The following is a 14,741-nucleotide window of genomic DNA, read 5'->3' as shown; positions in this document are numbered from 1 at the left end:
CCCTTCTTTCTTGCCACTATCTCTCCCCCTGACCCTCGTTTCTGCACACACACACTCACACTCAATGTCCTGGTAGGAGAAAGCGCGTGAAGAGGAAGGCCAGGGGGACCAGTTGTTTTTAAATAAACTAAATCTGCTAACAGTTTTATAACCCTGACCTCGTAAAACTGGCTGCAGCTTTTGGTCAGCTCCGTCCTGATGGTGCGAGCAGAGCTGTCCAGAGCTGGAATTCCCATTTGCCATTGTGGAGCGTGTCGGTGTGTCAGCTGGTGTGTGAGTGAGTGTGTGTGTGTGTGAGAACGAGGGCGAGAGAGAAAGAGAGAGAGGGTGTGTGTGCATGATATATGACTGCTGTGTCACGATTCACATCTGACCGGCACTGTCCTCACAGTCAGAGCATGCAGGCTGCTCCTTTTTCTAGTGATTTCCCTGTAACAAAAAAAAAAAAACAAAAAGTGAGGGACAGAGGTGTGACTGTGGGACAGAAACGGAAAAGAGAGAGACATACCAAGAGAGCATTGTGTGTGTGTGTGTGAGAGAGAGAGAGAGAGGGAGAGAGAGAGAGGTGGAGGGAGAGAACAGAGAGGAGGTGAGTGAGACAGAGCGAGACAGAGGGAGGAGAGAGTGGAGCTCAGACAATCAGTGTGTGTGTGAGAGAGAGAGAGAGGTAGAAACAGAAGGAGAGAGGGGTTGAAAAACAATAGTTGAACAACAGTGCAGGGCTGAACGCAGGATCCCCAGCCTCTGTGGATACCCCTGCTGCCTTTCTGCTGCTGTGGAGCGCTGAAGGTAAGACCACCAGCCCGGGCTCTCCAAACCCGACTCCACACCCCAGGATCAGTAACACCTCTGCTGGGCTGATGCCACGCAGCCAAGGGGGGAATCCTCCACGCCTCGTCTGCTGAAGATATACTCTCTTGACGTAACGTTGCCGCTTTTTTGACCGTGAATTGCCTGTCGATAACACACTGCCTAGAAACTGACATCATCCTAGTTGTAATTCACTGGGTGTAAATGAGATGATGTGATGCGGGTTCACTTTGCTTGAAATAGCTCAGTGTATTTTCACAGTGATGAATGAAGATTGAGGCACGGGCGCGTATCCATAATTTTGGGTTTCGCTTTTGCACATCCACAGACTCAGGTATGCGTTCCTGTTTTATTGCAGGTATTTTCAGCTCTGCATGTGTCCAGGCACGGCAAGTGGTTGTGATTAGGACACACAGTGTGACACGATGTGTGACAGAAAGGTAAAATGTTTGCTTTATTTCTGGTAGATTTCAGTAATAAGGCACTGACAGGTAGGCTGGGAAGACAGTCTTTGCCGAGGCAGAGATTAAGTGACTAAGTGGAGGAGGCGACGAGTGCAAGTGAGCCGTGTGTGTGAGTGAGCAAGAGGTTAATAATGGTGTTAATAACTTCGGATATGTGTTTTGCAGGTGTGTGTGTGTGTGTGTGAGCGTGTAAGATTGGGTTGGCCTCTTGTATTGGACCCTAAGGCTTCTGGCTTATGCTCGAAGTAGATGCTGACAGATGTAATGGACTCTGTGGTAGGTAGGAGGACGAGATGAGCTGCCACCTCCATCAAACTGAGAAAGCGAGAGGTGTGCATGTGTGAGAGGGGTACAGAGAGAGCGTGAGGGAGAAGGTGCATGAGTTAAAAAAAAAAAAGAAAAGAAAAAAGTGGCGCTAGAAAGAAAAACAAATCTGAGCAAGAGACAGGAACAATGAAACCCGTCGGAGGAGAGGCACTGCCAAAGAAGGATGCAGCAAATAGGAGAAACAGAATGAAACTGAGATGTGTGAGAGGGGGGAAGAGAAAGGAGAGCTGGAGGAGGTGAGAGTGACGGGGAGCTTTGACACAAAAAGAGAGAGAGAGGCAAAGAAGGAAAAGAGAGACTGTGTGATGCAAACATCCCTCCAGACATCCCCGTCCACTTGACTCCAATGACACCAGATGAGAAAATGTGAATGTGTGTCTGTGTGAGTGTGTGTGTGTGTGTGTGTGTGTGTGTGTGGTGAGTCTGTGCCCCCGGTTAAAATAAGATCACCTTTGATTTGTTTGGAGAAGGAAAGACAGCGGAGAGGAGTAGGAGGTGTGTTTGAAGCATCGCACGTTGATCCAGACGCTGATGTAGAGCAACGCTCCGGCCCCAGCGGTGCATGTTCGGTGTGCGCGCGCGTTCTCGTGTTTCATGCTCTCACACACTCGGGTCATTGTGAGCGTATTTATTTGGACGGTGTCGAAACTCCGATAGGCAGTTGACAATGTCTCACTGCTGCAGGAATGTGCTTCTGACAAATGGATGCTCTGCACGAACCGAGGGCCACTGCCCAGAACCAAAACACCACCCCTGTCAGACAAGCATGTGACAGATTTCTGATTTAGGAGGAAACATGGCCCACTGAGATAAAACGAACCTGCCCGTGACTCTGTCTCCCCTTCTCTCACTCCTTTTGAGTGCCTTAGGCTTAGAGCTGAATGGAGGCTTGATCTATCTTCACATGCAGCTTTTAGCCTGAAGCTCATTATGCTCCCTCTGATGTGGTCGAGTAAGGAGCAATGGGTTTGGGGAAGGGGATGGGGCGTAAAGGATCGGTCAGCTACTGAACTCTTATCAAAGCAAGGTGAACCCCCCCATCCTGAACAGGGCTTGTGCAATAATATGGTACAAAATTAGACCCGAAAAAATGATGGCGAGAGATGAAAACATCTTAAACAGCCTACGCAAATACGTGAGAATATTCATCTGTGTCCTCTGAGCGCCTGCTTGCTCTCTGTGTGTGTTTCTGAGAAGCCCAAATTGTAATGCTAACATGAGCTTAGCTCTGGCTCACATGGCCGCCTATCACTGGCTGTACACTGCCCTCAAATCCACACTGTTTGTCTTATCTTTACCGGGGGGATATATTTAGTGAGGAGCTTAGCTTTTAGGAGGTTGGCGTGCGGGGAGGGGAAGAGAGGGTGACTGTGGGTGCATGTGTGTGTGTGTGTGTGTGTATGTGTGTGACTGAGCAAGTTTGTGTGTGTGATTCGGGGGTTGGCGTCAGCAGACAGTGGCAGAGCTTGGCACTCCGCATGCCAAACTGGTGTGTGTGCGTGTATGTGTGTGTCTATAGGGGAGGGGGGTTAGGCTCACCCCCCCCTTCACGTCCAGGAATCTGCCCTTTAGTTTATTAAAAGCTGGTGAAACAATGGAGGGAGGTGAGGCAGAGGAGGGGAGTGACGAACAGAAAATAATGACGTAAACTCTGGGCACAGTGCAGCAGGGGAGAAAGGGAGAGCGAGACGGAGAGTGGAGGTGCAAAGCAGGATGAAGCAAGATGATGTAGTGGGAAAGAGGAGAAGGAGGGCGAGTGACGGAGGAAGGAATTCACGATGGCTGATAAAAAAAAAATATCATTAGTTAAACCCCACGATCCCAATGTACCTGTCATTTCATCCTAATTCGCCCTCCTCCGGTGTCCTTTGATGCACCTGTTTCTGGTGCCTGGCTGTGGGCCTCTCTCGACGAGCCGCCCCATTGCCAACGCAGACAAGCCCGTCCTGGGACAACAAATGTGGACTTGGCCGCCGGTTGGCCTGGGAGATAAGGCAGAGGATCCCTCTCTCACACCAGGAAGGCTTAGAGCCACAGACCACCATGTGAATGCCACACCACACAGCCTTGCACCTAAGTCTGTTTGTGAGTGCATCCGTGTATGAACAAAAATCCATAAGTAAGGTGGGCAGGGGATATTTATACATGCACCCCACTGCTGAGAACAAATTGTGCAGCTAAACTTGATAGAAATGAGAAATTCTCTTCTACACAACATATGGCCAGAACAGTTGGGAGGCTGCATGGTGTCGCTTCCCATTGCAGAGTTTGAGATAATGTCATTGTTTCACTTTTACCTCTTGAACAAAAGTCTCAATTATGACTTATTTGGCAGCTCCATGTGCTATTTTGTACACGCCTTAAGTCTGTCAGTGAATTTCGCTCGCAAGGAGGAAAGCTGTTATTCTCACCCTTAATTTTCTGCGAGAGTCTGCCTGTGATTTCGCTTTTCCTCTCTTCATAACAGATTCCTGTTTTGTAGAGCTTTATACAACTGTCTTACATTGTAGCTGTGTATGTGTGTATGTGTGTGTGTGTGTGTGTGTGTGTGCATGCGCGTGTGCATACGTGTGGCATCTCTGCCACTATAGCCTGTATAAGAAACAGCATAAGGTCTGTGCGCACTAAGCTCTGAATTACCTTCCCATAAGCCCCAAAGTCCAAAAGCTTCAAACCAGAGGGATTGTGGTATGTAGGAGGGCTTGTATTGTGGTTCCCCACATGTTCTCAAACCAGGTTTGATTTTTTTTGCAGTTATTAGAGTATGTGGGAGGGATGCTGGGCCCTTCATCGCCAAGTACCCCTTGGCGATGCTGCTAAAGCCATACCTGCTAAATGGAGTGGAATTTACAATATTTGATTTACTCTCTGACATCTGATATGTCTTATAATAAGTAATAAATGCACATCATGAGATAGTTCTCCACACTTAATGTGTGTATATATACATGTAGTGCATGGTATTTATTGTGCAGTATTTTATCTGCTTGCGAGTGTCCAGCTCTGGGCCTCTTGTTAGCTTTTGAATGCCAGAAAAGCTATGCTACTAATAGCCTAATGAAAGAGGAAGGCGGAGTGCCTTAGATCAATTTGCTGTTCTGCCAAATGAATAAAGTTATGATTTGTTTGACTAAAAGCTGGCCCTAATTCTGAGTCACAGACTTCCACTGACTAAAATAGCAACACTCCTTACATCAGAGGACAAAGGGGGGAGATGCCTGAGCTGAATCCATCCTTCCGTTAGTGTATGTTCAGGGGCTCGGTCTGTTGAGACATGCTGATCCACCTTAACGGCCTTTCTGCGCACAAAGTGCCTCCCCTGCCCACATGATTTGGTTTTCCTACCACATCCTTCTTTTCTCGCCACATCCTGGAAGTCTCTCCCGGATACTTACCCTAACCTTAACCACAGTAAATCATTGCCTATCCCAATGCCTAATTTTGATCTCTACCGTAATTCCTAAACCTACCGGTGTGGTTTGGTGGGCCAATCACAACATGCTGTGGTGGGCTCTGGGTTTTTTTTTTTTTTTTAAAAAAAGCCCCCTGCCACCCCAGATAATAATGCCACCACTCTTCAGGACCACTGGGAAGGTGGGCAGGTTGCGATAGCTGATTCCTGGAAGTTTCCCCAGGTTCCCCCCGAGCGTCCACACAGTAGAAGCCACTTTCCCCTCCTGTCGTCCTGGCCAAGAATATCTCTTTACCTACTTGAGCCAGGCCTCTTTTTAGACAAGGGTGCTTGCGTAATAGAGAAGGAGTTAATTGCTGGGGTCGATATCTTAAGTGTGGCCACTGCTCTCTAGTGTTTCACCAGACATATGGTTTCCCTCTCCACTGAGCTCACAACAGGGCATTGATGTTTGGGCAGAGGCGTTAGGATGACACAGCCAAGGACCTGGAGCTGGGCCATTTCCTCCTGGTGTACCCTAGACATTAACCATGGCCTGACTCAGCATTATTCTTTCCCAGACCCCAAAGTCACTGGAGCTTCAGACCATTTCTCAACTCAAATGTTTCTTAATGCATTTCAACAGAGTTAATATGGCTCTGCATTCCAAAATATTAAGCACTCCGCCAAATGGAAAGTTTGAGTTTGGTCAGTGATGGAAGCTCATTTGATCAAGCCTGGCCTTACTGCTGCATTTCTACAATAGACCTCGGGCGAAGTTGTTTACTTTAATAAAACTGAAATTTCTTGGGTATTTAAAAATGAATGACTTGATTGTGTTGTGGGGAGCTCGGCTGCCAACATAGCCGTTTTGTGTAATGAAAACAGTACGGAACCAAGGTGACATAGTCAGCTATGGTCCAATAGCCCTCCCTAATGCAAACGTCCAAAGCCCCAATCTGGGTTGAAGATCTGTCCTCCGCAGTAAAACTGAGGGATACAAAAGTTCGGAGTTTATCCCTCTTGGGGGTGAAGGAGGTAGCGATGGAGGGGAAAAGATGGAGCAATGGGACAGGGGGAGGATACCGAGGAGAGGGAGGGATGGTACGCTTTACGGTGGAACACAATGGGGATTTGTTTTTGCAATTATATCAGGAGTAGAGATTTGGTTTGAAATGGATGATGGGGTCGATTCCAAATGATAGATCCAGGAAAGATACGGACCGTAACCGTTTTGGGTTCGCTGGTCATTATAGTTGGATGATATGAGGGGGGGAGGGGGAGTGTGGAGAGTGGAAGCGGGGAGGAGAGGAGGAAGGGAGGATCCAGCTGCCGTTTGTGGACACCCAGGGCTCTATAAATCTGAGTCCAGGGCAGGTGTGGGCGAACTGGGGGAAGTGGAGGATACATTGGCCCTTACGCTGCCCCAAACCTCCTGACCTCGCTTACCTTCTTTCAAAACTACAGTACTGGCAGGCAGAAACTCAGCTAGGCATCACGCACACACACTGTCTCTCTCTCTCTCTCTTTCACACACACACACACACACACACACACATAATTACTTGTAGGCTTCAGTCAGATCCCTCTAAAGGATCAAGGGAGGCACTCTCCCTGCACGTGCAGGCTCACACTGTCCACACAGAAACTATCCCCATATATTATCCTGAAGGCCTCTATTATCTGAGCCGGCTGCCATCCGTAGCTATGCACTGATATCACCGACTTTCAAAGAGTGTGTGTGAGTCCCCTAGTAGAGACAGTAATTATGATGTGTAGCCACCTTGTACTGGGGGATATCCCTCCACTAATAACTTTGAGGCTGTTTGCATAGCAATCTAGTTAGAGCAGGGCTGCCTCAGCTGGCTGCAGAGCAGGTGCATGACAACTGAACATCATGCGCTCGCCGCACATAAAGCGTCAATGTGAACGGAGCGTCTGGCTTGCTCAACAAATTGTTAATCAGGGAGTCTCATCTGCATGGAGGACAGAGCTGGCAGGGGACCCAAATGACAACCCACAGGATAAATCACTGTTTATTTGGCTTGTTCTGATATTTACTAGGTGAGTCACTCTTGTAATTATCTCTGCAAAGGCTGCCAATGCTTTACTTCACAGTGGGGCCGGAGTCTGTTGTCCGTTTAACAAAAACACATGTTCTTAAGGGGATTCGTGATTTATAAGGAAATTGTGAGGATGTTTTTTTTTCCTGTGTAACCATAAATATAGTTTCAGTGTTAGGTTTGATCCGAATCGGTTTTACAGATTTTCTGTTGATAAATTCCTTTCTGGGGGCTTACCGGACACAACACTCACATATTTTATCTGCTCATCCACATGTTGCTACAAACACAACCCAGCTGTCTTGATAAGCTGAAGGTGTAAACAATAACAAAAATATGCCATATCTGCACAGCTCTAGTGCCTGTGTATTCTAATGTGTATCACATGCTTCCACTCATCCTGCCTCATGGAAAACTGTAGGTAATAAACTAATGATTTCAACAGGTACATTGCAACTGCTTGGAGAATGGGACTTATATCATTTAGGATACTACGTGAATCCCAGTAAAGACAATGATGCCAGTGATGCCAGCAGTGACACCAGCAGTAGAGATGGGGGTAACAGCAGCCAGTGTAGCGTTCATCCAGGTAGGGCTGGCAGGGCTGCAGGTGCTGATGGGTGCTGGCTGTGCGAGGCAGCTTGCCGGTCACAGCAGACTGGGCCGTCTGCTGTGTAAACCCTGCAGCACATGTTCACTGGGCCAGAGAAACATCTCAGGGAGTATTTATTTTAACAGGCCAAATGATACTTCTATTTCTCACAAGAGGAATGTTAAGGCTAAATGATTCCCTTTAGAAAGAAAAACATTGGGGTTGGGGATCGGGGGGCTGAGGAGGGATAAAGAGGGAGGGATGGGGAGGGGGGAGAGTAAAGGTTTCAAATGAACTTGATGCATTCTGTGATTTCAGTTCAAATGTGGAACTAAATGCCGAGCTGTGTAGCAATGAAGACAGATGCTAAAAAGGGAGTTTTGATAGAATGCAGGGCTTTGTTTTGTTTCTCCTAAATGATCATTTCCTTTGCTTGAAGCACGCCAGTCCCTGCTGTGGAGTGTAGTTACTGCCACAGTAACTCAGAGCACCAAGCCATGCACTCACTAATGCACAGGCACACACACACACACACACACACACACACACAGACACGCTTGTACACATTGCTACTTAAGACTACACAAGAAGAGAAATTTAAAGCCAAGCATCTGCATGCACATACATTTACATACATGCATGTATACATCCAGTATACACATATAACATACAAAACCATCATATGCACACACAAACACACACAAATAAATGCATCATATTCAAACCGAATGACACCTATGCTTATATGGCCACACACATAGCTGGATAGACTGAATTAACAGAAGGGATAATTATGTTTATTTTGAATGTGAACCTCAATAATACATTCCTATTATGAATTCATTCATTACATTCACCTCACACTCCTCAACATGGCACACACACACACACCTCACACACCTAATTCACAGCACATTCCCTATTAGCAAACCCACCTAAGCCTCTCGAGCTGCAGCCAGCACGCACCCAGCTCTACCTTAACACGAACCCTATCGTCAGGGGTGCAATAAAAGTACAAACCTGAAAAACAAGCAAACATAAATACATGCGAAAATATGCGGTGGGACTGGCAGCGGGTTTGCGGTCGTGAGAGGGCTTGTTGGGAGAGTGATTTGTTTTAATGAAAAAGTCATTCCTGGGGAGAGGAAAGGGCCTGGCTGGAGGCTGTTTGTGCATGGCTTAAGTTTCTCCTCTGTGTAATAAAAGCACTGGGGCTTGTGTGTTTGCAAGTGTGTGTGCATGTGTGTGTGTGTGCAGTGTGTGGGAGTAGAGGGGATTGTGGGATAAAGGCAAAGTGGGCAGCCAGGTTTTACTATGTATCACACACACACACACACATACACGTGGCCCTGGTTGGTTTGGAGACACACAAACACATATATACATTTATACAAACACATGCACGGCTGCAACAAGACTTCTAAGATTTCAAAGATTTCTATGGCTCGTCCTCTGTAGCTATCTTGTAACACACATACTCAAACACAGAGACACGTGTGTGTGATCTCTTCTACAGCACTCCTAGTTTCCTTGGGCCTACAGATGACTAATAGACAAAACATTACCTGATATTGTGAGCCTAGATACACACACAGACACACGTAGGCACTGTTGTTTCTCTCTTTGCTTTTATCTGGTCATGTTTCCACTGATGCTTCACTCACTGTCTTCTCCTCCAGACCGTAGTGGGACGCAGCAGGAGGGAGATGGAGCGGCTCGGCCAGACGACCCCCCCGTACCAGTTTCCTCTTCTCCCTTCAACGCTGTGACCTCGAACCTCCACCGTGCCGTCAGCCAACAACGAGAGGGACAAAGACATCCCTCCTGGAGAGACGCTGAAAGAGAGCTACGGCGCAAGAGAGGGACCTGAAGAGAAAGACAGAGAGAGAGAGAGAGAGAGGAGAAAACAAAGAGAGACAGAGTGGCGTGTCGGACATCACGTGAGCATCGCGAGCATCTCGAGTCTCCGAGCGGCCGATCATGAGGCCCTCCATGTCCTCGGGCCCCCCCTCCGGATTGCTGCTGGTCCTGGTGTGCTGCCCCCTGCTGGGCTTAGCCCAAGCTGCCAGCAGCAACAAGGCCAGCGACAACGGACACCCACACCTGGGAGACACCGACCCAGAGCGCTGCATGAGGCACCACTTTGTAGAGACGATCACGCACCCCATCTACAAATGCAATTCCAAGGTAAGACTGCTCACAGAAAAAGACACTCAGCCAAGCGGTAGGGCTGAACAATTAATCATAAATATTTTCGAAATCACAGCATGGACAACAATATCCAAATCAGAGGAGCTGCAATTTTTTGATAGATGTAAAACCAGTGACTAAATGCTATCAAATTCTCCAGAAGTATGAAAAGATTTATTTTTTACAGACCACAGCAAAAAAAAAAAAAAAAAAATCACATAATCATTATTTTTCAGTGAAATGGAAATACTTGAGCAAAAATGATCATTCCCACTGAAATCATAAGTCATAACGCAATCACAATATCTGTCAAAATAATTGCAATATATTATTTTACCGTATTGTTCAGCCTTACCAAACAGCCACCCACTCAATTTTACTAACAAGTTGTTTAAGGTAAGAGGGCCAGTCCACCTGACAAATGAGCAGGAGGTAATTTGTCACAGAAATCAGAGGAACAATCTGCTCCAAACCAGACCCCAGGGACATGTCGACAAGTGCGGAGCCCCGGCCAAAAAAACCCTCCACGCTAACAAGAGAGCCATTTTTCTTCAGCATTTTTTTTTTCTTTCTTTATGCTCGCCATTATCACCCTGCCCGCCCCTCGAAAGCCCCGTCCATTTGATCAGCACCACTTTCCCTCTCTTTATCTCTCTCCCTCCATCATTTTGGTGACTTCTTTTCTCGGGGAGTGTGTATGTGTGTGGCGCTGGACATGGGCCATGCTGCAGACATATTCTGCACCTCTGCCGGGACTCAATTTTTGGCAGAGGTGGACGTCTCCTAGTCCGCCTCCTGTCTCCTGTCTCTGCCAAGGGTTAAAGAGAGAGAGGAGAACGGGGTGGAAAGAGAGAGCGAAAAAGGGCACGGTAACCTAACGACAGCAGACGCGCTGATGCCCGTCCTGTTTCTTCCTCTGTCTTTCTCGCTCGGCCCAGACACAAAAGTGCACTGTCAGATTAGCTCTGAGACAGCCACTGTATGTATTTATTGAGTTACACCGGGGACGCGAGTGTTACGGTGCAGAGGGGCCGTCAATTTGTCTTCCAGTCCTCCTCCCTATGTTGCAAAGTTGTTCATCTAACATGAGTAATCAGCACATGGGTAATTTTTAATATTCTGACTCAGAGAGCAGGGAGCAGGTGGCCAAAACACAGCTGAACTCATCCAAGGCGGCGCTGAACACACTTGCAGCGTGAACTGTGCTGTCTTTTACATGCTAAATTGACCAGAAGCCGGGCTCTGTGCGGTCCACAATAATATCTACCTGCACCATGACTTGCTATGTATGTGTGTGTGTGTGTGTGTGTGTGTGTGTGTGGGTATGTGCTTTCATCTGCCGCCCAGCTGTTGTCAAGCTGCCATGTTCTTTTGCATCTTCATCTCCTCAAGCCCTGAAACCTCCTGTTTTCCCTCCACGTCCAACTTGGACAGAGTCTGGATCGCTCCACTCTATCACTGGCCAAAATAGATGGATGAATGGCTTTTTTTTTTTTTTTTTAATCATGAATGGAAGAAAGAAAAGGAGAAAAGGTGAGAGAGGAGGCAAGGAGAGGAGGAGAGGAGGTCACAGAGAGGAGGATTTGCTGCTGTTTGATAGCCTGATCCTCAGCTGGGGCAAAGACAAATGGTCTCAAAGTGGCGACGACACTCCTGAGGTGTGCGTGTATGTTTGTGTGTGTGTGTGTGTGTGTGTGTGTGTATCACCCTGCGCTGGCCCCAGACAGGCTATTGTCAGAGTGGGGACATGAGTGGCGACACACAGCAGCTGACAGAAGGACATGACACAGGAGTCTGTTTAGGGAGGCGACAGGAATGTAGTGACCCATAGCGGAATGCCAGTCGGTCGGTCACAACACTAATCAGGCCAGGCGTGTGTGTGTGTGTGTGTGTGAGCTGAATGGCTAGACTTGTAGAGTGAGCCAGGCACTTGCTCATCTTGGTACAATGGTCATGTTCCCCTGATTAAAGGTGCACTAAGCACAATTGAGGGTCGATTGAAGTGAGGACGGCTTAGGCTCAGCCGGCAAAAAACATGGAATAATCACAAAATACATTGTTTAAATCTAATGCTTCTTATCGTTAAATAATTAGGACTGTTCAGACTCAACGGACAAAGAACGTAAAATGAAATATGGAATCGATCAATGAGTGAGACAGATGATGAGAGCTATGTTGACTCAACCATCACATTTTGGGCTACGATTTCTTTCTTTCTTCCTTTATTTCTTATTCCATACGTTTTTTGGACCGTCACTCCTCCTACAGCTTCCGTTTTAGGCCCACACAATGAATTGGAAAAATGTGCGGCCTGATTGGGAGTCGTTTGCTGTTACTTTTTTAAGCATTCCGAATCACGGAATTCTCGAAATTCCAATTTTACGGAAAATTTCGGCCATCCGAAATGAATGGCCAAAACTTCGGAAGGCTCTGAGGCGCAGAGCTTTTGACCTGCGTCTGCACACCAAATATGAAAAACGTGCGTCTTGTGGAGAAGAAGCGGTGCGTCGATTTTCAAGGCGCTCCGACTTTGCGTTTTTCCGCAATTCCAGTTTGAAGTCGGAATTTCGGACACAATACACACTAATGGCGTGTGCCAGAGTGAGTGACATCACGGCTAGAGTGCAGCAGCCCTGAAAAATCGTCTAAACATTTTGTCTTTTACTCACTCCCACAGCCACAATTTTCACTTCACATGCATAATTCTTGGTAAAGTAGTAGGAAAACTAGTTTTGCTTTGAAAAATGTAAATACAAAAGCAAATTAGCTTCAACTTTTTAAACGGTGACACTTAACGAGGCAGGAGTGCCAGCTCTCTCCCCCATAGACTCCCATTATATCTGGAGCCCAGAATCTGAGGAGAGAGGGAGAAACACACACTTTTTTAACTCGCTTTAGGGCAGGCATTTTTGGGAGTTGAAGAATAATTTTGACACAGTTTGAAAGCCCAAAGCCTTACCTTTCTCATGATACATTTTATTTTCTGCTTGGAAACCGCGCACCACGGTTACTCTTCCAGCTTTCCCATGCAGTTTCCCCAGAAACTGCACTTTTCTAGTTTTTTATTATTATTATTTTAATTTTTTTTTTATTGTACATGGTTCCTAATGAGAAATATGTAGATTTAACCATCTAATTTAGTGCTTATTATTAAACGATCATTTCTTCAGTTGACTCTTGACAATTTTGCATAGGGCACCTTTAATTTGAATCAAGAAAATATCAGAGACAGTTGTAAACATTTTTCTGGCAGAAAACAAGGACAGAGTGTGTCTAAATCTGTGTGAATGTCTGTGTGTAACCCTGAGCTTTGAGAGGCAGCAGGTGTAGGAATGAGCGGTTTCACTGCTATCTCCCAGTTTGCAGGTGCAAGGTCGGGGCAGGGGAGTCTTGGGAGACACGCTGAACACAAACAGACAGCTCCGTCTAAAACCAGACTGAAACACTGCCTCATTGTACCCAGACAAGCCTCTCTCAACCCAGAGCTAAAACTGTGGGAAGACGGGGCCTTTTGACGTCACAAAGAACCTGGGTGCAAACACGTCTTTCGTAACACTGTGTTTTTTGTCTCCTCGGCGTGCTGTGTTGCAGATGGTGTTGCTGGCTCGCTGCGAGGGCCACTGCAGCCACACGTCCCGCTCCGACCCCCTCATCTCCTTCAGCTCCGTGCTCAAGCAGCCCTTCAAGAGCACCTGCTCCTGCTGCCGGCCGCACACCTCCAAGCTGAAGGCCGTGAGGCTGCGCTGCGCCGGCGGGACGCGCATAACCGCCACATACAGATACATCCTGGCCTGCAACTGCGAGGAGTGCAGCTGAGCGGGGCGGCGGAGTCCTTCCAAGCCACAAAAACTCTCTAGACCCCGCATCCTCTCACTCCCCAGGCTTTGCCCTAACACTATCCAGAGCCCTTTGGTAGATTGTTAAGTCAAAAACTGGCCACAGAGGACAGCAACTCAAGATGGTTGTTGTTATCTTGAGAGTAATAGCTTTGAACAGTTATACCACCCTCATGTAGGCCTTTAAACTGACCAGTCACCCTTGGGATCTGGACAGCACGGGACAGAAAACATATCCTCACCACTTATAAGTTGTCCCACATGGTTCCTCATCATGTAGCCCTAAGTACAGTATGGACCTTCAACCAGAGCAAACCATATGGAAGCTGGTTTTCCCGGCACACAAGGCCAGACACTGCAAACCACTGGAGGCCATCCTCACCGCGGAGAAGCTCTACGCTCAGCACAGGCTTCAGTAATTCATAACACACACGCACGCAGTCCACAAAAACACAGTATGAGAGCTCATTATGAACGTCAACAAGGCTGTGCTGCCAGCGCCGTAAAAACCCCACCAACATTTGACAACAAAACAACATGCCTCATTAAAAAGCAGCTTGGGAGAGGACGAAGCATGATGAGAGCACGCGGGTCCATATAAGCCCAGACATGTGGAGGATCTACAGAGAAAAACGCCTGCACTGTGTTCCTCCACTTGCTTTACCTGCCCAATAAACATTTTACACACTCCCTGCAGACTTTCATCTAGCTGTGTAAAACATGACCAACATTGACAGGAGAGCTCATCAGGCAGAGGACAATTACAAAACCAGTGTGATGGGAGCTCTGTGGGTATAAAAAAAAAAAAAAAAAAAAATAGGACTGAGGATAAATGCCGTTTGGCCAACTTTTGGGTGACAGTGTGTGAAGATGTTTGTGTATGGACTGTTGATAGACTGTCAAGGCATTCAGTGTTCATTTTTAAATGTAATCTATTGTATTTGAATGTTGGTGGTGTTCCTGTCAGCATTATTGAAGCCATAGTTACTATCATGACAGGATTTATGAAACTGACGCTTCTGCCTATTGTGTATTGTTACTAATGACCATGACTTGGAGAGACACCCT

The 14,741-nt window shown here is 47.1% G+C and overlaps 1 protein-coding gene across 1 annotated transcript; it reads left to right on the top strand.

Annotated features, from left to right (window-relative positions):
* Window positions 1-674: 674 nt before the first annotated feature.
* On the top strand, window positions 675-14,502 carry ndp (norrin cystine knot growth factor NDP). The gene is made up of 3 exons (XM_030080843.1): window positions 675-789; window positions 9,327-9,834; window positions 13,429-14,502. Exons 2-3 carry the CDS (start codon window positions 9,628-9,630, stop codon window positions 13,651-13,653), a joined length of 432 nt encoding a protein of 143 aa, XP_029936703.1. The 5' UTR covers window positions 675-789; window positions 9,327-9,627; the 3' UTR covers window positions 13,654-14,502.
* Window positions 14,503-14,741: the final 239 nt, after the last annotated feature.

Source organism: Myripristis murdjan, chromosome 21, assembly GCF_902150065.1.
Source record: "Myripristis murdjan chromosome 21, fMyrMur1.1, whole genome shotgun sequence".
Lineage (NCBI taxonomy): Eukaryota > Metazoa > Chordata > Actinopteri > Holocentriformes > Holocentridae > Myripristis > Myripristis murdjan.
The sequence above is the reverse complement of the archived record's forward strand: the minus strand, read 5'-3'. Positions and strand labels throughout refer to the sequence as shown.